The following is a 27343-nucleotide window of genomic DNA, read 5'->3' as shown; positions in this document are numbered from 1 at the left end:
TATTTTTTTTTAAAAAAATTAAACATTTTATTAATGAAATTCCAAAAAAGAGAAATTTTTAAAATAATTTTGAAAGGTGAGAATTAATATTATAATTATAAGTCACATTTTCATTTTATTATTATTAAAGGGGATTGCATTAGTATTTCCCTTCTCATCAAATTTTGATGATGGAGAGCTCCTTTATAAAAGTCCAGTCACTCCAATTAGCTCAAGTTCATATTGTACTCTTCTTCGGTAAGCTTTTGTTAGCGACAAATGTTTTTTCCAGCTAGGAGATATTGTCTTCTTATTCTTTAAGGTTTATGCTTTTTCCAGTTTTGTTAGCAGATATGTCTAGACTTTGTTAGTAGATCGAGTATTTTGATACTAGAATAGGGTATATCTGACTACTTTGTTATTAGATAGGGTATATCTAGCTACTTTGTTACTAGATAGGTATATCTGTCTACTTTATTATTAGATAGGATATATCTGGTTACTTTGTTACTAGATAAGGTATTTCTGGCTAAGATAGGGTATATCTGGGGCTAGATAAGGTATTTCTTGCTAATATCTGGCTACTTTTTACTGCATTCATCAAATATACTTTTTTCCATTCCCTCAAGTTTTTTCCTTGGATTCCCCCAAGTTTTAAAACGGCTAGAAACGAAAAAGTTTTCACTCTCAAGTTTTTCTTTGGATTCTCTCGAGATTTTGAAAAGCATATAGGAAAAAATTTTCACACCCAATACCTTCTCTGGCACTCGTTCCTCTCTCCCATCGATGTGGGATCTCATAAGCTCTGACACTCTCTTCTTCTCTGGCACTCGTTCCTCTCTCCTATCAATGTGGGATCTCATAAGACCAAACACAATGAGATTAACTGTCTAGAGGGGAGGCGTGCGAGGTAACATCATGGACAAAAAGAACAGCACACCAAACTACTCTTTATAATTTTCGCCACAAACAGTCAAGCTTTGTACCCCATTGAACGATCCTATGAGAGCCACCAACCCATAAGAGCACATCTCCCCCTGATAACTCAACTAAAGGGGAGTCGAATAATAGGGTCTCAAGCCCAACCTCGTGGTTGCAAAGAGCACAAGCCTAGTGCAATATATTATACTTTCTTTTTTTTTTTCATCATAGTCCCATAATGTATATGTATATATTCACATTCTCATATTCTTGATATAAGCTTCTCCGGTTTGGTGTTTTATTGATCAGCTCAACAGTTGTATACTTTCTGTAGCAAATATTTGAACTGCTTGTCCAACCTTTGTTTACATCTCTGCATCCAATAATATGAATAGGAAAGTAACTTGGCATTTCATGAGTAAAGTTCATTACAGAGGCCCTAAAATGGCTATCAAAATATGTTTTGTATATCGGTAAAAAATGAAGGAAGAACTGATAAACTACACACCATGGTCAACTTTCTGAATTGGCAGTTTCCTGCACAGCAGGAGATAAGCTTTGCGCTCCATTTGAATTTCCATCTCGAGATGGTTCAACTCCGCGAACCGATGGGGGTTGCGATTGGGTTTGTCCCACTGTCTGTGTAGGACCCGGAGCTGAGGGTGTTACTTCCTGAGAATACACGCCCGGTGGTGGAGGGTACTCACTCTGTTCATACATGGGCTGAGGTGGATAAGACTCGGAAGGGTCATTTCCAGCCTGAGGAAGCAGTTGGGTCGTGTCGCTTGGGTAAGTCCAGTACCCAGACAGAGGGTTTGCCATTGGTTGGCCATTGGAAACTTGGTATGCTGCACCCGGATATGTACCCTCAGAGGTTCCATTTGTTGATGGCACAGAAGGTGGTGCACCCCCTGAGTTAAGGTACATGCTTTGCCGATCGTCTGGATGAAACTGGCCGGAGAAATTTTGCCCATAACTCGGTGCCTGTTGGGAGTAGCTCTGATCATAACCATGAGTGCCAGTTGAGGCTGATTGACCGTAGGCATAGCTATGATACGGAGGAGCTGACCCGAAATGAGACTGTTGGCCATAGTAATCATATCCTGTACTTTGTTCGGATGGCTGAATGGTTGATTGGTTTGCCTGATCCCAGCTTCCTACTTGAGTTGGATAATTACTATAATACGGAGCCCCTGGAGGCGGTGGATAGGTTCCGGGTGCATATCCATATTGGGGTTGCTGCAATGGAGGTTGTCCAGCTTGAGACCAATTGTTAGGAGGGGGGTACGTTGGTTGTGCATAGCTAGTAGTTTCAGAGGCATTTACCAGACGTTTCTGCAGAAAGGGGAGCATTTACGTCTCAGAATAATAGCATTCAAATTCCAGCAGCCGATCAAAGTGTACACTAATGAAAGATACAATAATGATTTGCAGTGAACTTAGCACAAACATATGAGCAAAATGTTAGAACACACTTGCCATGAAAATTACATCAAGCATAGTTTGATCAAAACCACAGAAACCTCAGCAGAAATTAATGGAGCCAGGAAGATATTAGGGGCGTAGCTATTAAGATATTTGACAGTTCAGATGTTATTTCCTAATGCTTCCATTTAGAATTCTAGGAAATCATTCTTCCATACAAAAGTATGCTAAGGCAATACAGGTACCTGATGACTTACCCCATTTATTACTTCGTTAATCATTTCTTTGGCTGACTCGATCTGCTCCTTCAGACCATTAATATAAACAGTTCTCTCAATCGAAGTATCTCCTGGAGGAAGGTGCAAAGGGATAATCTGTAGGGTAGGAGTCCGAACAAGAAAATGATTAATAGCATTCTGGATTCAGATAACAGCCTTAAAAAGATAAGAGGCGAGACGTCACATCTTGCGTTCCACATGAAGAAACAAAATCATATCGAGTATTAAGAGTATAATGTGAACGATGCAGAGACCCATATAATATTTGCCCCAATGGCTAAGACGACTAAGCAGTTCTTTTGGGGGGATAAACAGAGTTAGGGGAACAAAGATGTCGGAATAATGTGATGGTAAACAATTCTGACAAGTCAAGGTTACAAAACTAAACAGATTGGAGCAGTAATATGCCTTAAAGCTTGCTAATTTTAGACTCTTAGATGATTTGACCTGCAAAAAATTGGAAACGGTTTGATGGTCTCCAGTTCTCACAAGTTAAATAATACCTGAACGCGTGCAACTGACTTGCTCTGTATACTCTTTATAGTTTCACCTCCCTTTCCAATGACAAGTGCAACCTATAAACAAAATTTTTATCATAATACTAGTTTAACCTTCAAGGGTAGATAAAACACAACGAAAGCAATTACCTTATTATTAGGAATCTTCATTACAAACTGCTCGACTCCAGGTTGACTTGAGTTCATTGCCTGATTTGCAGTTGAGGCAGAACCCCCTGAATCTGCCTGTTACAATAAGGTGCCAAAATTAGTTTTACATCTACTGTGAGATCCCACGTCGGCTGGAGGATGGAACGAATCATTTTTTACAAGGGTGTGGAAACCTCTCCCTAGCATACGCGTTTTAAAAAACTTTGAGGGGAATCCCGAAATAGAAAGCCCAAAGAGGACAATATCTGCTAGTGGTGGGCTTGGGCTGTTGCAAATGGTATCAGAGCAAGACACTGGGATGTGCCAACAAGGAGGCTGAACCTCGAAGGAGGGTGGTAGACACCAGACGGATGGGGAGTCCCACATCGATTGGCGAGGGCAACGAGTGCCAGCAAAGATGCTGGGCCCGAAGGGGGTGGGATTGTGAGGTCCCACATCGGTTGGAGAGGGGAAGAATCATTATTTATAAGGGTGTAGAAACCTTTCTCTAGCAGATGCGTTTTAAAAACCTTAAGGGGAAGCACGAAAAGGAAAGCCCAAAGAGAACAATATCTGCTAGCGATGGGCTAAGGCCGTTACATTTACAACACAAAGGTTGGCAATGATAACATTTTAATTAGTGCTTACCTCCGCAATTGCTTCATTAATAAGTTGTTCTGCCCTGCTAACTTGTTCTGAAGTGCCCATTAATTCAACGTCTCTCGTCAAAGACTGAGGATCAGCTTCGAAATCTCTAGTGATCTGGATTTTAGCCCCTGATTGAAGTTGTAGGTATTTGATTGTTTCTCCACCTTTCCCGATAATCAATCCAACCTACAAACGGATTTGAAAAGAAATAATCATCATTGTCAGTAATATGCAAATGGTAATCTATCTAACAAACAAGATGAGCAACCAAGTACCTTCATAGTTGGAATATTTATTTTCTTACTCGTGGTTTGAAACCCACGATATGGACCTGTTTGAGTACCAGAAGAAACTGAACACTTGAAAGTTAGCAAAATCTAGCATTGAAATTTCGAGTCTCTTTTCAATAGAAAGTGCAACGACATGTTCAGTATTTAATTTACACAGAATGCAGTGTGAATCTCAAGGTTGCCAAAGGATGTTGGAAAATCCTAATGCAAGAAGCAATACACGACATGAAGCATGGATATTTGAGTATGAAAATACATGAACATCTGCTTCCTGATTAGTAGAATCAAAATTCTTAATCATATTAAACACGTCAAAAAAGAATCTCAAGTAACAGGCAATTAGATACAAACAAACATAGGAAAAGCAACCAAAAAAAAAAAAAAGGATTTTCAGTGACGAACACAAAAGATCTCGAAGATTGATCCAAAAGATTCCATAAATGCTTGAAATGGTCATGAAACTAGAGCAAGATTGATCCAAAACATGGAGCTACCTGTTGTTAAACGTGAAAGGGAAATTTTCATTTGCTTCAAACCACAAATTTCCATGAAGACAGAGTTTCATTTTCATCAACATTCCCATTGTTTGGCAGATTACAACGTGGTGGAAATCTAAAGAACACAATAAGGGTTCTAATTGTTACAAACTCCATAACACTCTCCGAACCTAATTTCGGAACCCTTGGGTTGCCGATGAATTGATGTCACCCACCCCCACAAAGTAGACTAATCTTTAGAGAAAAATTGATGCCCAGTTTCCGCTTATAGCTATGCTACCAAACTAGTCTATATCAACCACAAATGAATGAACAAAAATTCATGTCGCAAGAATCAGTAAGAATCCTACATATGTACGAACAAAAATCCTCTGGCTTACCAGGAAATGAAGAGGAGGGTAATGGAGGGTTTTGTGGCGCGGGGGCGGTAGCGGGTGATTCATAGTCAAAACGAGGGCGTTTGGACTCGGCATCGCTCACTATCTTAGCAACGATTTCCTGAGCTTTTAGCTTAGCCAATTGAATATTCTGTTCGAGCTTGCGCTTGTTAGAGTCGGAGTGAAGCTCTTCTCCGTCATCGGAGTCTTTCATGGCGGCCGGAATCAGGCGAACTCCGGCGCAGAGAGTGAGAGTAAAAGAGGAATGAAGATTCAGCGGTGTGGCGCGGCCGGGAATGATGGTGTAGGGCTTTTTGAGTTCGAATCGCTTCAAAACGAAATTGGATTTGGAAGGTCTTGTTTTTCCCAAGTCTTTGTTTAAGTCAAGAACTCACTATTCTCCTTTCTTTTCATTAAATTACATTTTCAAATTTGTCTTTTTTATTATAAAAAATATATTTTTCAATTGAGTTCGGTTTCTCGTGTCGCCTTCATCCTTCATAAGATCATTGACGGAGTCGACGATGTCAGCTACGACTTATTCATTGTATTCATGGTTGTTACTCTGTTTGTCATCGCCTGTTTCGTGTCATGGCTACCTCGATCATCCTCACAACATCAAAGACAGGAAACACGAGAGTATTTGTTTTAGTGCAGGCCCTACTTTCGGGTGCCAAGTTTGTAACTTTGTGCACGTATGGAAAACGTTAATAATTGTGATTAAAATAGAAGTTTAAAAGCATATAGACTAAAATAGACAGAATCTCGAATTAGAAGCAAGAAGATAATATGGATATTCAACATTATTTTGGGGGTAATTTGGTAATATGAATTATGGTGACATGATTTTGAAAATTTTTATTATTCTCGAACCTACACAATTTTTTTAGACTTCATTTAATGCTTATCTCGGATGTCCATCACTTAAGCATAATCTGCCTCGTGCTATAAGAACCTATCGACCAGTTCACCTGCTCGATCGATCACTTCATTCTAATGAAGCCTGCAATTGATTGAAAACAAATCCATAAGTTACCCAGCTACCAACATGAGAGACGAAATGATAGAACCAAATAGAACTAAAATGCTATCGACATATACAACTTGAGCTAAACTCAACTGATCAAGGGATATACCTTCAGCTAAGAGGTCAGTGGTTTGAATCCCCAAAGAGAAGCCAAATAATTCATGGTACTTGGACTCTCCCATTCTTGAGATCACTCGAGCCTAAGCCAACTAAATTGACTCCTAATTTTACCCTTTCTCCCCATAACAACATCCCTAACCAATTATTACCATACCCTAATACCCTAATAACATTTTCGATAGCAATCCTATAACAAAGCTACTCTTGAGTTCGACCTTCGTATCGAGGCACCCGAGTCATAACTACTCACATGGGGTATCAAAATGAAATTAGATACTAAAAAGCATCGAGTCGATTGCTAGTAGTAAAGTAATACCTGGTCCAATGTTCTCTACGCCTTCTCATTGTGCTTCAACAACGTCGATGTCTTTCGAGGTCTTTAAAACCAGAGAAACGAAGACCATAGAGTTCGAAACAAACCTTCAGTAGCAAAATGCGATATGAATATCCGACCCCAATATGGATAGTACGGGTCGGGCCGTTTAATGAGGGCGAAGAACATAGCAATGGTGATCAAATGTCATGGCACTTCTAGATCTTGGAAAAAGGAAAAGGGTGTGTTAGATGAACACGATTAGGAAGCCCAAAACAAAGCAATGAGAGCTTATACTCAAAGTGGATAATATCATATCATTTTGGAGAGTCGTGTTCATCTACCAGGGTGGATAGCAAAAAAGAACTACGGAAGATTTCATCCATGACTAATACGACAATGCCTCAAGAAACCTTCTGAATTTCCCACACAAATCATTAATGTAAGTTTGCCGCTACAGTTTAAGGCGTCCAAGATGAAAAGGTTTCCTCATAGACGATGTAGATTGTCGAAAACTAGGAAGACTAATAAGCCGTGTTCAAACAATCCTAGCGAATATCATTTATGCCGTTTTTGTTGAAGTTTTGATGCAATAACAAAGATCAATACTTGGTATGTGAGATCCCACATCGTTTAGGGAGGAGAATTAAACATTCTTTATAAGGGTGTGAAAACCTCTCCCTAGTAAACCCATTTTAAAAATCTTGAAAGGAAGTTCAAAGATGACAATATCGGCTAATGGTGGGTTTGGGGGCGTTACAAATGGTATCAGAGCCAGACACCGAGTGATAGTGACAGCGAGGAGGCTGAGCTCTGAAGGGAGGTAGACACAAGATGGTGCGCCAGCAAGGCACTGGGCCAAAGGGGGTAGATTGGAGGGTCCTACGTCGATTGGAGTAGGGAACGAGTGCTAGCAAGGACGCTACGCCCTGAAGGGGGTGGATTGTGAAACCCCACATCGGTTGAAGGGAGAATGAAACATGTCCCGAAGGAGGTGGATACGAGGCGGTGTGCCAGCAAGGACGCTAGGCCTCGAAAGGGGGTGGATCGTGAGATCCCACATCGGTTGGGGAGGAGAACGAAACATTCTTATAAGGATGTGGAAACCTCTCCCTAGCAAACACATTTTAAAAACCTTAACGGAAAGCCCAAAGAGGACAATATCTGCTAGCGGTAGGTTTAGGCCGTTACATGGACAATAGCCATCCGGGTGATCCATTCAACTAAAGTCTCACACAAAATGGAGAGAACGATGCAGAAATCATACCTTAAGAATTGGAGATAGACTCAAAGCTGTCTGTCTCATGACCTCGGCAACGGAGAAGCCGATTATAAGCGGAAACGGGACAATAAGAAGCTTCTTTTGATGCGCACAGTAGGACGTCTCGCTGAGGGAGGTAACGACGAGTAACGGTATACACAAGTAACCATCAAAACGAGATCAGCTATAAGCTGGATGAAATTATCCAATGCCTCATTCCAAGGGAAGCATTACACTGGCTCTTGTGAGCTTTCCCAAAGCTTTTTTACCCTGTCCTTCAAACTATCCCATCTTACCCTTCCTGAATCGTCTGATTGTCCTGCAGTCATATTCATAGCACAAGAAACCACAGATCTAGCATTCTGATATCTTTTATGTGGTTTTAAACTCACTTCGTGGCTAAGTTCGGGCCAATATTATTAGACGAATACGACTCTCCACAATGGTATGATATTGTCCACTTTGAGCATAAGCTCTCATGGCTTTGTTTTGGGCTTCCCAAAAGGCCTCACACCAATGAAGAGTGTATTCTTAGATTATAAACCCATGACCATTCCCTAAATTAACCGATGTGGGACTTTCATCATCCAACAAATATAACACGACTCAACTATCGAAGTCTTGACATTACACGTTTGGATAGAAGAATTCAGTGAAAGAATAGAATTTAGGAAAACGAACGGGCAACACGACACTCCACAATGATATGATATTGTCCACTTTGAGTTTAAGTTCTCATGGTTCTGCTCTAGGTTTCCCCAAAAAGCCTAATACAAATTGAGATGTATTCCTTACTTATAAACCCATGATCAACCCCTTAATTAGTCGATGTTGGAACCCATGATCGCTTTAGGTTTCCCCAAAAAGCCTAATACAAATTGAGATGTATTCCTTACTTATAAACCCATGATCAACCCCTTAATTAGTCGATGTTGGAACCCATGATCAACCCCTTAATTAGTCGATGTTGGACTCCTCTATCAATAATCTTCAACAATCCTCCCTTCGAACAAAGCACACCATAGAGCCTCCCCTAAGCCTATGGAGTCCTCGAACAGCAGGAGCCCTCGAACAAAATAAACTCTTTATTCGACGCTTGAGTCACTTTTGACTACACCTTCGAGGCTCGCAACTTCTTTGTTCAAAATTTGAGGATTCTATTGACATGGTTAAGTTAAGGGCATGGCTCTGATACCATGTTAGGGATCACGACTCTCCACAATGGCATGATATTGTCCACTTTGAGCATAAGCTCTCATGGATTTGTTTTTGGTTTCCCCAAAAGACCTCGTACCAATGGAGATGCATTCCTTACTTATAAACCCATGATCATCTCCTTAATTAGCCAATGTGGGACTCCCTCCCAACCATCTTCAACAATCTTCAACAATCCTCCCCTCAAACAAAACACACCATAGAGCCTCCCCTTAATCGAGGCTCGACTCCTTCTCAAGAGCTCTCGAACAAACTACACTATTTGTTCGACACTTAAGTCACTTTTGACAACACCTTCGAGGCTCAACTTCTTTGTTCGACATTTGAGAATTCTATTGACATGCCTAAGTTAAGGGCATTACTCTCCACAATAATATGATATTGTCCACTTTAAGCATAAGCTCTCGTGGATTTGCTTTTGACTCATGATCAACCTCTTAATTACTCGATGTAGGACTCCTCTCCCAATAATCGTCAACACGACAGGGTAAGTAAGTGACCTCGAGCCCGTTCAACAGTCAACTAGAGGTGTAGAAAATCCCTTAAAACAAAACGCAAATTCATGACAGAAATGTAAACATTACACGAGCTATGGATTTTCCAATCACCATAACCCACAAATTTGTATCAAGATTCTTCCACCAATTCAATCAAACACCAATTAGCTTAATGTACAATGAGAAACAAAACAAATGCATTCTTGAAAGCTAGAAACAGATCTCTAATAATCCCACCCACTAACTCAGGCTTCACAGAAAATACTTCATAAAGAGAAAGAGAAGAAAGGGTCGTCAAGCTTACTCTGAGCTCTAGAAGAACCGGGGCGTGAAGAGCCATTTTAGTGGAACTTTGAAGGTGCGTCGCCATCGCTGCGCCTCAATTGAAAGCTGTTGATGGATGAACACACAGTTTTGGAAGGAGGGTTTGTCACGGACACCATAAACCGCCACAAATTCTGAAAAATTCTGGGAGGATCAGCTCCAGCAAAACAAAACCCCTCAACTTCCTTCCCCACCACCCAAGTAAAGAACCGTTACAAATAACGAAGAAACTAATAGATTTAGATAAGAAGCAACATAAAATAAACCAAATTTGATACCCGAATACTCGGTTTGATAACCCGCTACTAATTATTCTTCCGCTTCTGATAAATCAAAAGGTAATCTCTCGCATCCTGCTAAGAACTAAAACATAAGGATATACAGGTTAGGTTGTACAGGTTGGGTTGAGGGTTTTCATGTAAAGGTTGGATTGAGAGTGGTTTGAGTGGTTTCAGTATCAACTCATCTTCGTAGGCCTTTTTTCCAAGTAAATATTTTTTTTAAAGTTTTCGAGTTGGATCACAAAAATTAGAATTCGATCCAAACCCAACCTGAACTAGATCAAGGTTCCAAAAAATGAATCATGCTCAAACCGAAACATATTGAGTTCCAAAAAAACGAATTTAATTCAAACCCAATCTAACCCTTATAATTTAACTTAAATCGGTTGGGTTACTGGTAATTATGAGTTTTTGAACGGTTATCTAATTTAATTAATTAATTAATAACTTAATAAAGAATTATGTTGTGTTAATGTAATTAATTAGAGCATTAAATTGGTATTAGGTGGTAATTTTATTTTTTATTTACCATGATATCATTACATATTTTAACAAAAAAAGAAAAAAGGATGGTTTATTTTTGAGTGGCTAAGATTTATTTAATAAAATTATTGCATGTATTGTTCTTATTTTAATTTCCATGATCTCATCATTTTTAGTAGTTTAGATTTGATTCATTTTTAAATTGAGTGGTTAAAATTGATTCATAAAAAAAAAAAAAAAAAAAAAAAAAAAAAAAAAAAAAAAAAAAAAAAAAAAAAAAAAAAAAAAAAAAAAAAACTCACTAAGTGTCCATTTACTTTTGTCTTTTATTTATGTGAAATTACTATTCTACCCTTGTTTATTTAATTGTCAGATTTCGACCTCTCTTTGTTGGACACGTCGCCAGCGGCTGGATAAGCCTATCTAAAATTTTCTATTTATTTTTAGAATTTTAATTTTAAATAATTTTTATTTTTTAACAAAAAAAAAATTATAATACAGCTTGAAATAAAATATTATTAACTGTGTTATATGGCTAACCTTACAATTACCAATTGCATCTATCTTCCACACTTAGGACAGATTGCATAACGAGCATGATGACAATATCAATAATAATAATAACAACCATCGTATAACATGACGTCATCCTCACCTTCCTCCGATTTATTACCAACCGTCGCTAAGAGTTTGTAGGCTTAAATAAAACAAAAATTAATATTCAAATCATATTTTATTTTACTATCATTTTCTTTCCTAACAATATCAATAATAATAATAATAAATAAAATATATTCTCAATAAATAACACGTGTACTCATATAAATAGACACATTTAAATAATCGGGACCCTCTTATTTGTTATTATTTGATTGAGATATCGAATATACAAGAACCAATAAAATAATTACAATTTTAAAAAAATAAAATGGAAGTGGAATATATTTAGTGGAGTAATTAATTAAATTTATTAGCATGAACAGACAAGGAATTAAGATCGTGAAAAATGTGATTTAAAATTAAATCCCACCAATCACCTGACAGTTTAGATTTTACTAATCAATATTTTTAACATATTTATTATTAAAAATATTCCTTTTATAATAACAGTTTTCAAAGTAATTATTTTATAAAATAAAATTAAGGAATAATGAAGATTCCCTCAAAAAATAATAATAATGTAGTTAATTAAATTATTTTCGACGGCTCATAATTCAAAATTAGTTTGAGTTCATGACGTGAACAACGCAACTAGAATTTAAACTCATCAGATGAGGTAGTTTAGTTATTATTTTTTTAAAAAGTCATATTTATCTACCATAGATATTCTTAATTTTTCTTTAAAATAGGGTAGGGTTAGTTTAGCGTTAAATAAACTAATTAAACTAATTAAATATTGAGAATAAAATAAAAGAATATTAAGATATAATAGGTAAGATATATTTCATAAATAATATATCTGAAAAAAGCCTAATTAAAATTTTTGGTCTTAAAAAAACAATCCAACCCAAAAAAAATCTTAACTTAGAATTATCGGATCATACGAACACCCTGACCACAAACTCGTGCTTCACTCTATCTTCAAACTCAAATTGAAATTTAAAAAATGACAAAAATGTCGAAAACCAAACCAAAACAAAATAGAAGGACCCAATAAAAATAAAATCATTATTTGAGTGACAGCTGGTGGTTGCAAAATTTATAACATAATATCATCATCACTCCCCATTACATTATTTGAATCCTGTCTCCTTGTGGATAATATTTCAACTATTTTCTATTTTCTATTTTATTTATTTATTTATTTTTCATTACTTTAAGTCCATATCACACTTTATTTTCCTCACTTTTTGTGTACTTTTTTTCTTTTTGTTTTTTAAATTATGAAAAAAAAACAATTATTTTTTATTTATTTTTTAATTGACTTGACCGACACACGACCCCTCATGTTACTCGCATGTGTTTTGCAATTATTCGACCTTACTTTTTTTCGACATCATAATTTAAAAAATATATTTATTTGAATTACTAATAAATAATATTCCATCATTATTGTTGAAAAAATAACATATTCTATATAGTATATAGTTTGGATTTAAAGCATAAGGAAGTTTGAAATGGTCGCCAATATGATTCCCACGTTAATAATTAAAACTTTTATTATATAATTTAAAACGATGTATCAATTGAATTGTTTATTTATTTATTTTTTATTATTATAATTTTAAAAAAGTGAAGTATGTACGTCCCAAGCATCAAAATCTAAAAATTATATATTGGATGGAAATTATTAATATTTAAAAAAAATAAATTTAATTTTTTAAAAATTATGTTTGGTAAGCATTTTATGGATAAGATAGGAAGCATTCCACTTGGATGTCAAGTTGAATTAAATTTAATAAATAAAATCAATAATTAGGGTTTAGATAAAGGGATAAAAGTACTAAAATTTAATGCCACCTAAGCCATGATTGTGATGTTTCAACTTATCCAATTGGTTCCTCATAAAGTAAAATGAGAGCTTTTAGACTTTTGAGTTTTTTCAATTGTTTTATTTAATTTTTACAAGTGGTCCATTGAGTACGAAATAATCGGATCATTTTTTACTAATTTAATTCATAATTTTACTCGATGAACGATTGGAAACATCTCCCTAATAGACATGTATTTAAGAATCGTGAGACTGACGACGATACGTAACTAAATTAATAATATCTACTAGCGGTGGGCTTAAACAATTACAATTACGATGATAAAGCAATAATACTCAATGTAGAGAGAGACGAGGAAAGAGAAAGTGAGTAGTAATAAGAAGCTACGACATGATGTGAAATTAGGGTTTATTTATTATTATTTTTTTTAAGACTATAATATAATAGTAGGGATCGAGGTCGGGATTGAGAATAGGGTTGGGACCACTACTCCCGTACTCATCCTCAAAATTAAAAATAGAAGAAATTTTTTTAATTATAAAATAGAGTAAATAGCTGATATCTATTTAAACTTTCGTGTTTGTATATATTATGTATAGTAGCTCTCGTTAATTTTGTAACGATAACTAACAAAGAAAAAAAAAATCAATAGTTTCGTTAATTTTTTTAAAAAATATTTTTATAATAATTTTAGAATAACGGAATTTCAATTATTTCATTACCTTTCGGTATATATATATTTTTTTAATTCAAGTTAAATTAAAATAAATAAATAAATATATAGACGATGTTCTTTCTCCAATTTCGCTCGCTTGGATTCCGTTATTGTGAGTTATTCGAAGAAGGTCAAGCGACTGAAGAGGAAGGAAAGCCAAGACTCAACATTAATGAGACAGATTGAACGAGGTAAACAGGACGATCTAAAGGTCAAGCTCCTTATACTCTCTTCCCTTCCCTTCTTGAACAGTAAACTCGGTAAAGCATATTATATATATATATATATATATATATATATATATATATATATATATATATATATATATATATATATATATATATATATAGATATATATATTTACATGAAATATTTTATTTATTTATTTATTTAGAAAATTAAGTATTAAAATGACAGGTGTCCCTTCTAAAAAACAATGCTTTCCTCAGCCTATGCATGGTAGCTGTCCCCACATTATTATTTTCTTTATAAAAAAATGTATTTATTTATTTATTATTTCTTTTCATTTGGATAAGAACACAGTCTTATCTGTAAAACCATTTTTTATTTCTGGAAAAATAAGCAAATTATTGTGAAAAGAATATTGGCAAATTATATAAATATTATATCTTTACCATATATATTTGGTTTCTTGTAATTTATCTATTAATTTTAATATCAAATAAAACCAAAACTTAATTAAATTCTTCAACAAAAACATTTAATCCATTAAAATTTATGAATTATGGGTCGGAGTCAAATTGTTTTTCCCAAATTTATGGAAGTATTAATTATTTGGTCCACCAAATTTAAAATATTGTCCAATAATATCACAAAGATATTTAATTTTCAATTACCCATTAATATTTTTACGTATTTATAAACTTTAAAAAAGATATAAAAGAAAAACAAATAACAAAATTTATAACTTACTTGAAAAAAAATATAAAAATACAAAAATTTTAATTCTGTGTTTTTATAATTTTTTCCAGAAAATTAAAATTTCCCTTTTCATTTTTTTTTTCAACAAAAATTTAAAAAAAAAATCAATAAATAATAATTTCAAATTAAACTACCATTGTAGAGAGAGAAAGTGAGGAGAGAGAAATGGTTGTGTCTCTTGGAGACCTCCAAGAGCCAAAATTAAGCTACAAACGTACAAAGCAATTGTCTCTTGGTTTACAATAAATTTTTTTTTTAATAAAAATAAAATTATTGGCTTTTTTTTTCATTTTATATAATTATTTATAATTTATTTTTGATACGCAATTCTTACCAACACAATCTTTAAAAATATAATTTTATTTGAAAAAAATTAAAACATTAAATAATAAATTTAAAAACAAAAATATCTTAAAAAAAAACGTTAGGAAATACACGTATTTTTTAATAATTAAAGTAAATATATATATATAAGGACAAATTACCAAAAGAGCCCTCTATTTCGCGGAATTTTCCTACCCCTTTGTTGTCTTACTATAAAAACAGATTAGAACACAGACGACGACTAAGAAATTTTCTGTAAAATTAAAAAGAAGCCAAAACGACGCGGAGAATTGACTGAAACGAAAAAGCTGTTCCGAATTTCCCAATCTCGAAGAGAAAAAGCCCTAAATCGGACGGTCGATTCTTGCTGTTCTTGAATCCGACGGAGATGGCGATTCAGCGATTAGAGCTCTGCTTGGAGCTGTTCAGAATGGCTATTAATTTCATCGTCGTCGTTGCGGAATCCGTCGGCGACGCCATCCACCAGGAATCTCTACCGCCACTCAGACCTGCGGCGAACCCTAGGGTTACGATTCCATTCGTGGGCTTTTATCCCTAGATGTTGAAAACTGTAAATTCATCCTCTGCCGCCGTCCGCGGCGGCGATGTGGCGATGTTCGTTCGAAGTTAGTGTGAATTTTGTTATTTGTTTTTATATTTTTAGTAATTAAATCGACTTTTCTTTTTTCTTATTTAAATAATTCAATTATCATTTTGTTGGTTTTATCGTCATTTCATACCGAATCGTGAACACGCGTCTTTACGAGATTAAATTGGATATATGATATTTTATTTTTTATTTTCTGAAATTAAGATTTTTTTTTTTTTTTTTTTTTTTTGTAATAAAAGGTAATTAGATTGTAATTAAAAGGTTAAATAATATTTTTAGCACTTTTTACATAAAAATATAACATAATTTACTTTTTAATTCTAATTCATACATTTTTATATTTCTAGTGATTAATAATTTAGTTAAATAAGTTAGGTTCGAATGGGTATAAAATAGAAAGCTGAGCCATTTTGGTTAATTACATGTAATTAAAAACAAAAACACAGGAAATGACCTGATACCCGAGTAAATGAGAGGTACATGAATGAACTGATATTGAACTGAAATGATCTATAATTATACAAACTTGATGATTAAATGTGTTTTGCTTTGAGCAATTTTATATTGGGTGAATTTCATGAAATTTTCTTAGGCAGTACTCATGTTGGTCGGTGGAAGACAATCAGAGGTTTCCTATGTTGGTATGCTCGTGTATGCCTTTTCTAGCACTTTTCCTATTTGTTCTTGTTTATTATTAAAATAAGTCGAATCTTATTAAATTTGCAAATAAAAGAGACTGCTTTAAAGTATGCATCAATATGTCTCAAAACAACTCACCATAGCTGTGACAATTCTAGCATATAGAAAGTCTCGGCTTCAAAAGATTAGATCTTTTCTAAATTGGCCCGGACAATTCTAATAAATTGACTTGAATTGAGAATACCGATCTATATATATCCGATTCTACACGTGGTAAAAAAACATATATATATAAGATTGTTAATGCGTATAATATAATATAAATATTTAAAAATATTTTATAAAAATAAATATAGTATTTATATATAATATGTATAATATAATATAAGTTGTATTATTAGTAAAATAGTAATAATATCAAATTTTTATTCATAAATAGATGAGCATTATAATATTTAGGGGTAACTACCACATTTAGAAATACATTATCAAATTATTTAAATTGAGATTTAATTTCTAAATTCACAAATTAATAATTGAATTAAAATAAATATAAATTCAACCTTTAGCTCTAACTTTTTATTTATTTATTATTTAAAATAGAGATCTTGTCGGCCAGATTAAAGATTCCCTTTACAATTTAATATTTATTAATTTTTACAGATTAGAAGAAGAAAAAAAGACAAATAATACTAATAATACTAATAAAAAAAATCAAATTTCATGATTCTCAAATCCCAATAAAATCGTTTTTTTAAAGTAATTTAACATTATTTTTTTTTATTTTTTTAATGTAAAGTTGAAATTATGCTATTAAAACGACTATTTGAATAATAACTATTATTTGGATAATCAAACGGGACTTTTTTAATTAAACGTTCGCCCGAGATTTTAGACGATCTAATTATTAGAGAGAGTTATCACTACGTAAAGGTTGTGCAGTTATTTGATCGCACCGACTTCGTTTTCAATATTTTTTTTTTAAGATAAATTAATAAAAAATTTAAGATACATTTTATCTTTTAAAATTATTTAAAAAATATTCTCCAATTTTCATAAGTTTTTTTTAATAACCTTAAACATTTTTTAAAACTTTCAAAAACACCTTTATTATTAGTACCATATTTTTAAAATACTCTCGAACTATAAAAAAAAACAATATTAAATTTTTTTTTTGGAGATAATTTATGAATATTTTTTAAAAGGTAAAAGGGGTTTAAATATGGTATTAATTATTAGGGTTTTTTTATTAAAAAATTAAAGCTATTAATGAAATCTTTTTTAAATAAATTATTAACAATTTTCTTGTTCTTTTTATTTAGTTTAAAAGAATATTTTTATTAATTTAATCATTTTTTTTATGAATCAATTTTTGTTAAATATATGGTTTTATTTCATGGTCATGGAAAGATTCACATCTTGTTACGCATAATATCAATAGTAATAATAAATAAATAAACAAAATATATGGAAAATGAAGTTATTGAAATAAAACAATATTTTCTTATCCATACATTTCTTGGAGTCAAAATTGTAATTATAGTCCACACTCATCTTAGGTTATTATAAAATTGGACCAATGCCATTTAGGTCAACCATTGACTTTATATTTCAAATATTTATATTTCATTATCCCAAATTAATAAAAATATCAATAATTTTTGTATTTTATCTTAAAAAAAACATTCATAAGATTATGCCCGATATGCTCTACTCTGTTGGATGATGAAAGTCCCACATCGGCTAATTTAGGGAATGATCATGAGTTTATAAGTGAGGAATACTAACTCCATTGGTATGAGGCATTTTGGGGAAGCCCAAAGCAAAGCCATGAGAGCCTATACTCAAAGTGGACAATATCATACCATTCGATTTAGTCCGTTACATGTCTTTTTTTACTGAACAATGATATTGGCCTTATAACGAATGTTTTGTTCCCTTCTCCAACCGATGTGCAATCTCACAATCCATTCCTTGGAGATTGAATGTCCTTGTTGGTATACCACTCGATGTTTGACTTTGATATCATTTGTAATAGCCTAAGCCCACTGCGAGTAGACATTGTTTGCTCTGACCTATTACGTATCTGTGAATGTTTGATTAATCCACCACACCCAAATGGTGGTGAGAGTTCTCTTATTTATAATCATTTACAGAATACAGAAATAAGGTAAATTACAAATAATAAGGAAATAGCGATAAAAGTAAAGAATAATAAATGAATACAATATATTTGCATTTAATAAAAGGGCAAATATGGTAACCCGTAATGTAAGACAAATATCTAGAATTTGCATTTAATAAAAGGGCAAATATGGTAACCCGTAATGTAAGACAAATATCTAGATATTTGCCTTATAATGAACGGTCAACTATCCTTAACACCCCCAGCAAGCTGAGCGTCGGATTTGAACGAACATGAAACTTGAATCTGAAAAATTCAAAGAGAGATCGAGAAATACTCTTTGTGAAGATGTCAGCAACTTGAAGATGAGAGAGTACATATTGTGTGCGAAGTTTGTCAGCGATAACAAGTTCTTGAAGGAAATGATAATCTAGGTCAACATGTTTGGCCCGCTTGTGAGAAACAGGATTAGAGCTAAAAAAAAATAGCACTTTTGTTGTCACATAAGAGTAAGGGCTGCTGTGAAATAGGGACCTTGAGGTCATGCAAAAGATGCGTAACTCAAAGAAGTTCAGCAGCAGTTGTGGCAAGAGCACGATACTCAGATTCACAGCTGGAGCGTGATACAGTAGGTTGCTTTTTGGCACTCCAAGAAATGAGATTGTTACCAAGATAAATAGAATAGCCGGATGTAGAACGACAAGTATCGGGACAACCAGCCCAGTCAGCATCCGAATAAGCGACTAGCGTACTAGGAACAGTGGATGGACGAAAAGTAAGACCAAAGTGGAGTGTTCCTTTGACATAGAGAAGAATACGTTTGACAGCAAGAAAGTGATCTGCAGTAGGGGCATGCAAGAATTGACTGACAGAATTGACAGCATAGGCAATATCTGGACGCGTAATAGTCAAGTACTGAAGGGCGCCAACAAGAGATCTGTAGAGAGTAGGATCAGAGAAAGGAGAACCATCAGCAGTCAGGTGTTGAGAAACAACCATAGGAGTGTGAACTGGTTTGCTATCGAGTAACTGAGCACGAGTAAGAATATCTCGAGCATATTTTAACTGACGGATAAAGAGACCATCAGGAGTGGGTGAAGCTTCAAGACCAAAAAAGTAACTGAGAGAACCTAAATCTTTGGTAGCAAACTCAGAATGAAGCGTGCGAGTAAAGCTGTTAATAAGAGATGAGTTGTTGCCGGTAACAATAATATCATCAGCAATTAATAAGCCGTTAATAAGTATCGATGTTTGATAAGTCTACCATTGAAGGAAAAGTGAATTTAGCCAGAAAGAGCGGCCCATAGACGCGACCAAAGCAGCCGCGGAAATCCTCGCCGGAAAGTCCTCCATGGCTTTCGTGACGGCCAAACCGCGGAGGCTATGCTTGACGAGGATCACCTTTTGGTGCTGACGCAGAGCCGCCATGAACTCGGGCAGGCGCCATGGTAGGATCCGTGGATGAGCACAAAGTGTTTGTGCAAATGCGGCTGAGAAGTACTTGACAAAGAACACGATAATTAATGGTAACAGGCGCTTGTTCCTGTTCAATTGGACGTAGATTATTGTGGTTTGAAGAAATAAGTAAAAAAATAAAAGAAAAAAAAACACCAATTTTTTTTGGGGGGTCAAAGTCAACGAAGGGCAAAATGGTAATTTTTCCCGGTTACTAATTTGAAAGGTTTGATTCTTCTTAGATGGACATGCAAAAAGAGAAGGAGAGATAGAAATTAGGGTTTTGAGAGAAAAGGAAAAACAAATGAGAAGAAAGGAGAAGTCGATCATTCCAACTTGAGTGATCAAAATTGACCGAAGAGTATCACAGGAAGTGAGTGTTGAACCCAAGAGAAAAGGATCGAGTGTCGGATCGATCATTTCTGCCAAGAACGGACAAAAAGAACGAAAGGAAAATTCAGTGAGTTTTTAGATTCGGTTTTCTTCCCGATCTGAGAGTATGTGTGAGATCCCACATATGTCGGAGAGAGATACAAACCATTCTTTTTGTAAAGGTGTGTAAATCTCTCCCTAATAGACGCATTTTAAAATAATGACGCTGGCAGTGGTGATACATAATACGTCAAAGAAAACAATACCTAATAGGTCAAAGCAACAATATCTACTAGGTCAAAACTTGTAATATCTATTAGGTCAAAACATGCAATATCTACTAGGTCAAAGCAAACAATATCTAGTAGGTCAAAGTAGACAATATCGAGTAGGTCAAAACAGATAAGATTGAGTGGGTCAAAGCAGACCATATGTGAGTTTGAGCTGCTACAACCTCAATCACAAAATAATATTATTTTATATTATACAAATACACACTACAACAGTACTTAAAAATCACACGACACCTTCTCGAAACCTAGAGTTTTTCAAACGTACGTTAATTATATACACACACACAACATATGATCTTCCCAATAACGTTATTCAACCAAACATACACGTTATCCACAAGCAGCCAATCAAACCCTAAACCAAACGGCTCGTGGTAGAGTAGCATAAACGACGACTCATTTAACATACGAGCTAGCTGGAGATCTTAACTTTAGAAACTTGAATATTGCAACTTTAAGTCTCTTGAAAGCCTTGCACATTTATTAAGAAGAACCTTCCCCCATAAGTACGACTGGTATTTCGGAGGGTTTTTGGGATCGATGAGTTCTTCCAAAGGTTCGACAATGGTGGAATGAGATGGGTTGAAGAAGAACGCAATGGAATACCTTTCCTTTTTGTCGTTTACCACAACCCTATGCTCCACGCTCTCGTACCTGTCATTGCTCCAAACCTATACGTTGAAGAACGTTTCAAAAATGTTTCAATCATATTAGTTGATCAACAACAAGCTCTACTATATACCTGAGTAACATTGCCAATATTAACGACATAAGAATCGGGTACGGGTTTGACCCGAATCCACTCTCCATCTCTTTTCCTTTTCACTTCTAGCCCTCCGACATCGTCTTGGACAAGCATCGTCAAGACACCAGGGTCATTGTGGCGACCCACACCGAGAGCCATTTCTGGCAACGAGCATGGAGGATAATGATTCAGTCTCACCATACTTGTTTTCTCTTTGAAATAATCTCGAAACCTTTGTGCCGGTAATCCCAAGCTAACTGCGATCAGTTCTACTAACTTGTGGCCAAGTTTCTCTAATTCTTCGGCATATTCCTTACCAGCCTCTCTACTCAATCATGTCAGACCANGACAGTTAAATTATAAATTTAATACAGTCAAATTTTTAAAAGTTTCATTAATAATTGACTCACGTGACCATTAGAGTTTTACCCAGATTACCTGAATTCTGGTAGGTATGTCGGCCATTGATTGGTCCAGTGAGTCAACCGATGATCATTAGGCTCGGGCGACACGGGGACGACGGTGGGATCGGCCACAATGAAATCGAAGACCTCTTTCCAATCTCTGACGTTCTTGGTGAGTTCCATATCGGAATAGCCAGTGACCATCCCTTCCTCTTTCATCACTGTTCTCTTCTCTTCCAAACTCCGCCGGAAAAACTCCCGAGAAGCGGCCTCCATCCTCTGCCGCTTCTCGGCGGGGACGCCGTGGTTGACCACAAGAAAGAATCCCCAGTCTATGGAAGTAGAGGCAATTTGTCGGACCAAATCGTCGGGGAAGGTACCGTCGGGGGAGTTGAAGATCGGAGAGAGGTCGATGGTAGGGATGCAGTCGGATTCAGCGGCGGAGAGATTGGGGCGGTGCTCCGGGGCTTGGATGAAGGCCTGATCAAACTCCTTCATGGCGGAACCGGTGCAGTTTGGTTGCCGGAGGAATTCTCTCTCCTCTCTCTCTCTCTCTATGGTTAAAATATGGATATGGTGATTACAATTTTATAGGCATCATAAAGTGTCCTTTAAATTAATAAACCCTAAATCAATAATAAAAAAAAAACCCATTAAATTATATCAAATTTTTTTATATTTAAATTTAATTTTTAAATTTACTCAGGTTAATGTTTCAGATATTGAATTTGAATGTCAGCCACTACATCCCCATGTAACATGGTCACGTTATTTACTCATAGCTTCTAAGAATGAAAACTATCCCGTGAACTAAATAAAGCCTGCTTTAATGGTTGAGTTTTTATTATTGAGTCACTGAAAAAAAAACGCTCGTAGAGATAGTGACTTTCATCTTATCCGTAAGACTGTATCCCATGTAATATGGTCACGTTATTTACTCATAGCTTCTAAGAATGAAGACTATCCCCCGAACTAAATAAAGCTCGTTTTAACGGTCAAGTTTTTATTATTGAGTCATTGAAAGAAAAGCGCTCGTATAGACAGTGACTTTCAATTATTGTAAGCTTGTCTTAGTTATCTTATCAGTAGGATCACTGTCATTCGAATGTGATCTCGGTTCATTCAAGTAGTGTCTCACGAGAGCAATAAAGATTCATATCGACACAAAACAAGGGTTCTACTTTTACTTTTTATTTATTTATTATTATTATTATTTTACTATTTTAAAATAGATGTCATGTCGGTCGGATTAAAGATTGCCTTTACAGGAAAAAAAAGACAAAATAACAAATAATAATGTTAGCATATTGTGTAAAAAAGGAGTAATTTTAAATCCAAAAAAAAATCTAATTTCGTGATTCACGTTGATCGATGAATTCATGATTGACAGACAACTCTAAAGACTCTAACATCATTATTGTATGATTGGGTCCTTCAATCTCCACCACATAATCAGGTAGATTATTCTCGATCATCCACCGTTGAAAATCTGTATTTTCAATCAAGTCCTTTTTTTACATGAGAAATACTCGTTCAATAGACTCGTAGTTTTCCTTTGATAGCTTCAATTCATCGGGTTTCATTGATAATGTCGTCTAGGTTAAGTCTTGTGTATTATCAGTGTGGTTAATTACTTCGATACTTAATCTCAAATTTTTTAAATTCTCATTTCGTTCTTTACGTACTAAAACAAAATTTAACACCTATATATTAATTATATAATTACATCGAACATAGATTATTTTCAATAACATTATTCAATTGGACCAAGCGTATTATCCATGAACACCAACCAAACCTTAAACCAAACGGGTCCTAATAAAGTGGCTAAAACAAAGAATCATCGAACATACGAGCTAATTGGAGATCTTAAAGTGAGAAACTTGAATGTTGTCGGCGTTCAGTTGCTTAAAGTTACTGAGCATTCTATTCGAAAGGTACTTCCCCCATGAGTAAGATTTGTAATTGGGAGGGTTTTCGGGAGTAATGAGTTCTTTCAAAGGCTCGACAACGGTGGAGTGAGATGGGTTGAAGAAGAAGGCAATGGAATATCTTTCCTTTTTGTGGTTAACCATAGCTCGATGTTCCACGCTCTCGTACCTCTCATTGCTCCAAGCCTATAAGTTGAAGGACGTTTCAAAAAGTTGAAATATAAATAAACTCGATCGTAATTTAATGAATAAGACATTGGTCATTATCTCAAATGTTGATAGTTTCAGTTCAATTAAAAAAACTTCTAGAATAAATACATTTTTTGTCGGTTAAATTATTCCGTACTATCATTTTTTGTTATTGATATCTGAAGTTAGTTGCTAATCTAGTCACCGAGGTTTCAAAAACGATAGGTTTGACCCTAAACTTTGAATTCATGTTTGACTTTGTAACAGCCCAAGCCCAATTCGAGTTTGATTTTGAAACCCACCGCTAGTAGATATTGTCCACTATAGCCCTTGGTCTCATGATTTTAAAACACGTCTACTAGGGAAAAGTTTCTACACCCTTACAAGGAACGTGCTTAGTTTCCCTCTCTAACTCACATCCCCTTGTAAGGAAGGAACGTGCTAGTTTCCCTCACTAACCCACATCTCTTGCGGGATCTAACGGTTATAAAAAAAAAAGGTCCACGACCCTTGTAAAAAAATGTTTCGTTTTCCTCTTTAACCCACCTCGTGCATCCTCACTAGAACACCACCCGATGTCTGATCTGGTACCATTTGTAATAGCTCAGGCCCACAACTAACAAATATTATTTGTTTTGGCCTTCCTGAACTTCATGGTTTTAAAACACGTATATGAGAGAGAAGTTTCTACACCCTTACAAAGAATGTCTCGTTTCCCTCTCGAACCGACCTGAGTTCTAAATTCTCTTTTAATTTTGTATATTTAGGAAGTAATTAGAAAGTAATATCAACCAATTAGAGAACTACGTACCTGAGTAATTTCTCCGACGTTGACAACGTATGAATCGGGTACGGGTTTGACCCGAATCCACTCTCCATCTCTCTTCCTTTTCACTTCCAGCCCTTCCACGTCGTCGTCTTGGGCAAGCACCGTCAAGACGCCAGGGTCCTTGTGGCGGCCGACGCCAAGAGCTAGCTCCGGCGACGGGCACGGCGGATAGTGATTCAGTCTCCCAAAACTTGTCGTCTCTTTGAAATAATCTCGAAATCTCTCCGCCGGTAATCCCAAGCTAACGGCGAGCAATTCCATTAATTTGTGGCCAAGCTTTTCCAATTCTTCAACATATTCCTCGCAAGCCCTCCTATTAGATTACGTCCATTAATTTCATAATTTTTAATTTTCTTTTATCTTTTAAAGAAAATATTTAAATTTACACTAAAATGCAAAAATGAATTTCTTATACGGTTCCAAAGCAAAACCATGAGAGCTCTACGATTCAAAGTGTGGACAATATCATACTATTATAGAGAGTTGTGGTTTCTAACATTGTATCAGAGCTATGTCCTTGATTTAATCATGTCTATAAAATCCTCAAACGTGAATAAAGAAATTGTGAGTCACGAATGTATAGTCAAAAGTGGCTCAGTGTAGAATAAATGGTGCAGAGTCAAATCTTGATTAAGGAAAGGTTGTTCGGAGGGCTCTATGGGCCTTAGGGGAGACTCTATAGTGTACTTTGTTATTTGTGAGCCTACAAAATGTAGTTAAAAGTGACTAAGTGTCAAACAAATGATGTACTATGTTCGAGTACTACAGAGAAAAGGAGTCGAATCTTGATTAAAGGGAAAAGGTTGTTCGAAGGCTTCATAGGCCTCCAGGGAAGTTCTATAATGTAAATGACGCTGGCAGTGGTGATACATAATACGTCAAAGAAAACAATACCTAATAGGTCAAAGCAACAATATCTACTAGGTCAAAGCATGTAATATCTATTAGGTCAAAACATGCAATATCTACTAGGTCAAAGCAAACAATATCTAGTAGGTCAAAGTAGACAATATCAAATAGGTCAAACACGTAATATCTACTGGGTCAAAGGAGACAATATCGAGTAGGTCAAAACAGACAAGATTGAGTGGGTCAAAGCAGACCATATGTGAGTTTGAGCTGCTACAATCTCAATCACAAAATAATATTATTTTATATTATACAAATACACACTACAACAGTACTTAAAAATCACACGACACCTTCTCGAAACCTAGAGTTTTTCAAACATACATTAATTATATACACACACACAACATATGATCTTCCCAATAACGTTATTCAACCAAACATACACGTTATCCACAAGCAGCGAATCAAACCCTAAACCAAACGGCTCGTGATAGAGTAGCATAAACGACGACTCATTTAACATACGAGCTAGCTGGAGATCTTAACTTTAGAAACTTGAATATTGCAACTTTAAGTCTCTTGAAAGCCTTGCACATTTATTAAGAAGAACCTTCCCCCATAAGTACGACTGGTATTTCGGAGGGTTTTTGGGATCGATGAGTTCTTCCAAAGGTTCGACAATGGTGGAATGAGATGGGTTGAAGAAGAACGCAATGGAATACCTTTCCTTTTTGTCGTTTACCACAACCCTATGCTCCACGCTCTCGTACCTGTCATTACTCCAAACCTATACGTTGAAGAACGTTTCAAAAATGTTTCAATCATATTAGTTGATCAACAACGAGCTCTACTATATACCTGAGTAACATTGCCAATATTAACGACATAAGAATCGGGTACGGGTTTGACCCGAATCCACTCTCCATCTCTTTTCCTTTTCACTTCTAGCCCTCCGACATCGTCTTGGACAAGCATCGTCAAGACACCAGGGTCATTGTGGCGACCCACACCGAGAGCCATTTCTGGCAACGAGCATGGAGGATAATGATTCAGTCTCACCATACTTGTTTTCTCTTTGAAATAATCTCGAAACCTTTGTGCCGGTAATCCCAAGCTAACTGCGATCAGTTCTACTAACTTGTGGCCAAGTTTCTCTAATTCTTCGGCATATTCCTTACCAGCCTCTCTACTCAATCATGTCAGACCACGACAGTTAAATTATAAATTTAATACAGTCAAATTTTCAAAAGTTTCATTAATAATTGACTCACGTGACCATTAGAGTTTTACCCAGATTACCTGAATTCTGGTAGGTATGTCGGCCATTGATTGGTCCAGTGAGTCAACCGATGATCATTAGGCTCGGGCGACACGGGGACGACGGTGGGATCGGCCACAATGAAATCGAAGACCTCCTTCCAATCTCTGACGTTCTTGGTGAGTTCCATATCGGAATAGCCAGTGACCATCCCTTCCACTTTCATCACTGTTCTCTTCTCTTCCAAACTCCGCCGGAAAAACTCCCGAGAAGCGGCCTCCATCCTCTGCCGCTTCTCGGCGGGGACGCCGTGGTTGACCACAAGAAAGAATCCCCAGTCTATGGAAGTAGAGGCAATTTGTCGGACCAAATCGTCGGGGAAGGTACCGTCGGGGGAGTTGAAGATCGGAGAGAGGTCGACGGTGGGGATGCCGTCGGCTTCGGGGTCGGAGAGCTTGGGGCGGTGCTCGGGGGCTTGGATGAAGGCCTGATCGAAATCATCCATGGCGGAAAACCTGGAAATGGGGATGGAATTTGGAGAAAGAGATTTTGGGAGTTCTTATTGGGGGATTTCCAGGAGAGATGAATGTGGATGGAACAGTGGAGAATGTGCAGTTTTGGTTTTTTTTTAATTTATTTTCCGTT

The 27343-nt window shown here is 35.6% G+C and overlaps 3 protein-coding genes and 1 long non-coding RNA gene across 8 annotated transcripts; all 4 read right to left on the bottom strand.

Annotated features, from left to right (window-relative positions):
* Positions 1-1248: 1248 nt before the first annotated feature.
* Positions 1249-5416, bottom strand: LOC111470924 (far upstream element-binding protein 2-like). The gene is made up of 8 exons (XM_023116575.1): positions 5066-5416; positions 4174-4250; positions 3899-4084; positions 3251-3346; positions 3107-3178; positions 2583-2699; positions 1540-2235; positions 1249-1503 (listed from the first exon to the last, which is right to left on the bottom strand). Exons 1-8 carry the CDS (start codon positions 5274-5276, stop codon positions 1414-1416), a joined length of 1545 nt encoding a protein of 514 aa, XP_022972343.1. The 5' UTR covers positions 5277-5416; the 3' UTR covers positions 1249-1413.
* Positions 5417-5808: 392 nt separating this feature from the next.
* Positions 5809-10381, bottom strand: LOC111470943. 3 transcript variants are annotated; one of them, XR_002715142.1, is made up of 3 exons: positions 10098-10381; positions 9800-10004; positions 5809-6065 (listed from the first exon to the last, which is right to left on the bottom strand). It is a non-coding gene; the product is annotated as an uncharacterized LOC111470943 (long non-coding RNA). The 3 variants fall into 3 exon arrangements; XR_002715143.1 differs by having other exon boundaries at positions 9800-10000; XR_002715144.1 differs by having other exon boundaries at positions 9800-9953; positions 10098-10376.
* A 10253-nt stretch (positions 10382-20634) lies between these two features.
* On the bottom strand, positions 20635-22205 carry LOC111470932 (probable 2-oxoglutarate-dependent dioxygenase At5g05600). Its single transcript, XM_023116588.1, has 3 exons — positions 21674-22205; positions 21233-21560; positions 20635-21161 (listed from the first exon to the last, which is right to left on the bottom strand). The coding sequence occupies exons 1-3, from the start codon at positions 22135-22137 to the stop codon at positions 20922-20924; spliced, it is 1032 nt and encodes a 343-aa protein (XP_022972356.1). The 5' UTR covers positions 22138-22205; the 3' UTR covers positions 20635-20921.
* A 1195-nt stretch (positions 22206-23400) lies between these two features.
* LOC111470930 (probable 2-oxoglutarate-dependent dioxygenase At5g05600) lies at positions 23401-27310 on the bottom strand. Of its 3 annotated transcripts, none has more exons than XM_023116582.1 (3): positions 26740-27310; positions 24571-24901; positions 23401-23756 (listed from the first exon to the last, which is right to left on the bottom strand). In XM_023116582.1, the coding sequence occupies exons 1-3, from the start codon at positions 27201-27203 to the stop codon at positions 23496-23498; spliced, it is 1056 nt and encodes a 351-aa protein (XP_022972350.1). In that variant the 5' UTR covers positions 27204-27310; the 3' UTR covers positions 23401-23495. The 3 variants fall into 3 exon arrangements, with proteins under 3 accessions (XP_022972350.1, XP_022972351.1, XP_022972352.1); XM_023116583.1 differs by lacking the exon at positions 24571-24901 and adding an exon at positions 26299-26626 and having other exon boundaries at positions 23417-23756; positions 26740-27291; XM_023116584.1 differs by lacking the exons at positions 23401-23756; positions 24571-24901 and adding exons at positions 25719-26227; positions 26299-26626 and having other exon boundaries at positions 26740-27285.
* Between the last annotated feature and the right edge of the window lie 33 nt (positions 27311-27343).

The sequence above is a fragment of the Cucurbita maxima genome, unplaced genomic scaffold, assembly GCF_002738345.1.
Source record: "Cucurbita maxima cultivar Rimu unplaced genomic scaffold, Cmax_1.0 Cma_Scf00048, whole genome shotgun sequence".
NCBI lineage: Eukaryota > Viridiplantae > Streptophyta > Magnoliopsida > Cucurbitales > Cucurbitaceae > Cucurbita > Cucurbita maxima.
The sequence above is the reverse complement of the archived record's forward strand: the minus strand, read 5'-3'. Positions and strand labels throughout refer to the sequence as shown.

What these genes read in the sequence shown, in the direction of transcription:
- LOC111470930 (XM_023116582.1), bottom strand. Translation starts at nt 27,203, where the DNA reads ATGGATGATTTCGATCAGGCCTTCATCCAAGCCCCCGAGCACCGCCCC. An exon ending in ACATACCTACCAGAATTCAG is followed by an intron (nt 24,902 to 26,739) that starts GTAATCTGGGTA and finishes GTAATCTAATAG; the next exon opens with GAGGGCTTGCGAGGAATATG. An exon ending in ACGTCGGAGAAATTACTCAG is followed by an intron (nt 23,757 to 24,570) that starts GTACGTAGTTCT and finishes TTCAACTTATAG; the next exon opens with GCTTGGAGCAATGAGAGGTA.
- LOC111470924 (XM_023116575.1), bottom strand. Translation starts at nt 5,276, where the DNA reads ATGAAAGACTCCGATGACGGAGAAGAGCTTCACTCCGACTCTAACAAG. An exon ending in ACCCTCCTCTTCATTTCCTG is followed by an intron (nt 4,251 to 5,065) that starts GTAAGCCAGAGG and finishes TCAAGTGTTCAG; the next exon opens with TTTCTTCTGGTACTCAAACA. An exon ending in TGAAGATTCCTAATAATAAG is followed by an intron (nt 3,179 to 3,250) that starts GTAATTGCTTTC and finishes TTTTGTTTATAG; the next exon opens with GTTGCACTTGTCATTGGAAA.
- LOC111470932 (XM_023116588.1), bottom strand. Translation starts at nt 22,137, where the DNA reads ATGAAGGAGTTTGATCAGGCCTTCATCCAAGCCCCGGAGCACCGCCCC. An exon ending in ACATACCTACCAGAATTCAG is followed by an intron (nt 21,561 to 21,673) that starts GTAATCTGGGTA and finishes ATGATTGAGTAG; the next exon opens with AGAGGCTGGTAAGGAATATG. An exon ending in ATATTGGCAATGTTACTCAG is followed by an intron (nt 21,162 to 21,232) that starts GTATATAGTAGA and finishes TTCAACGTATAG; the next exon opens with GTTTGGAGCAATGACAGGTA.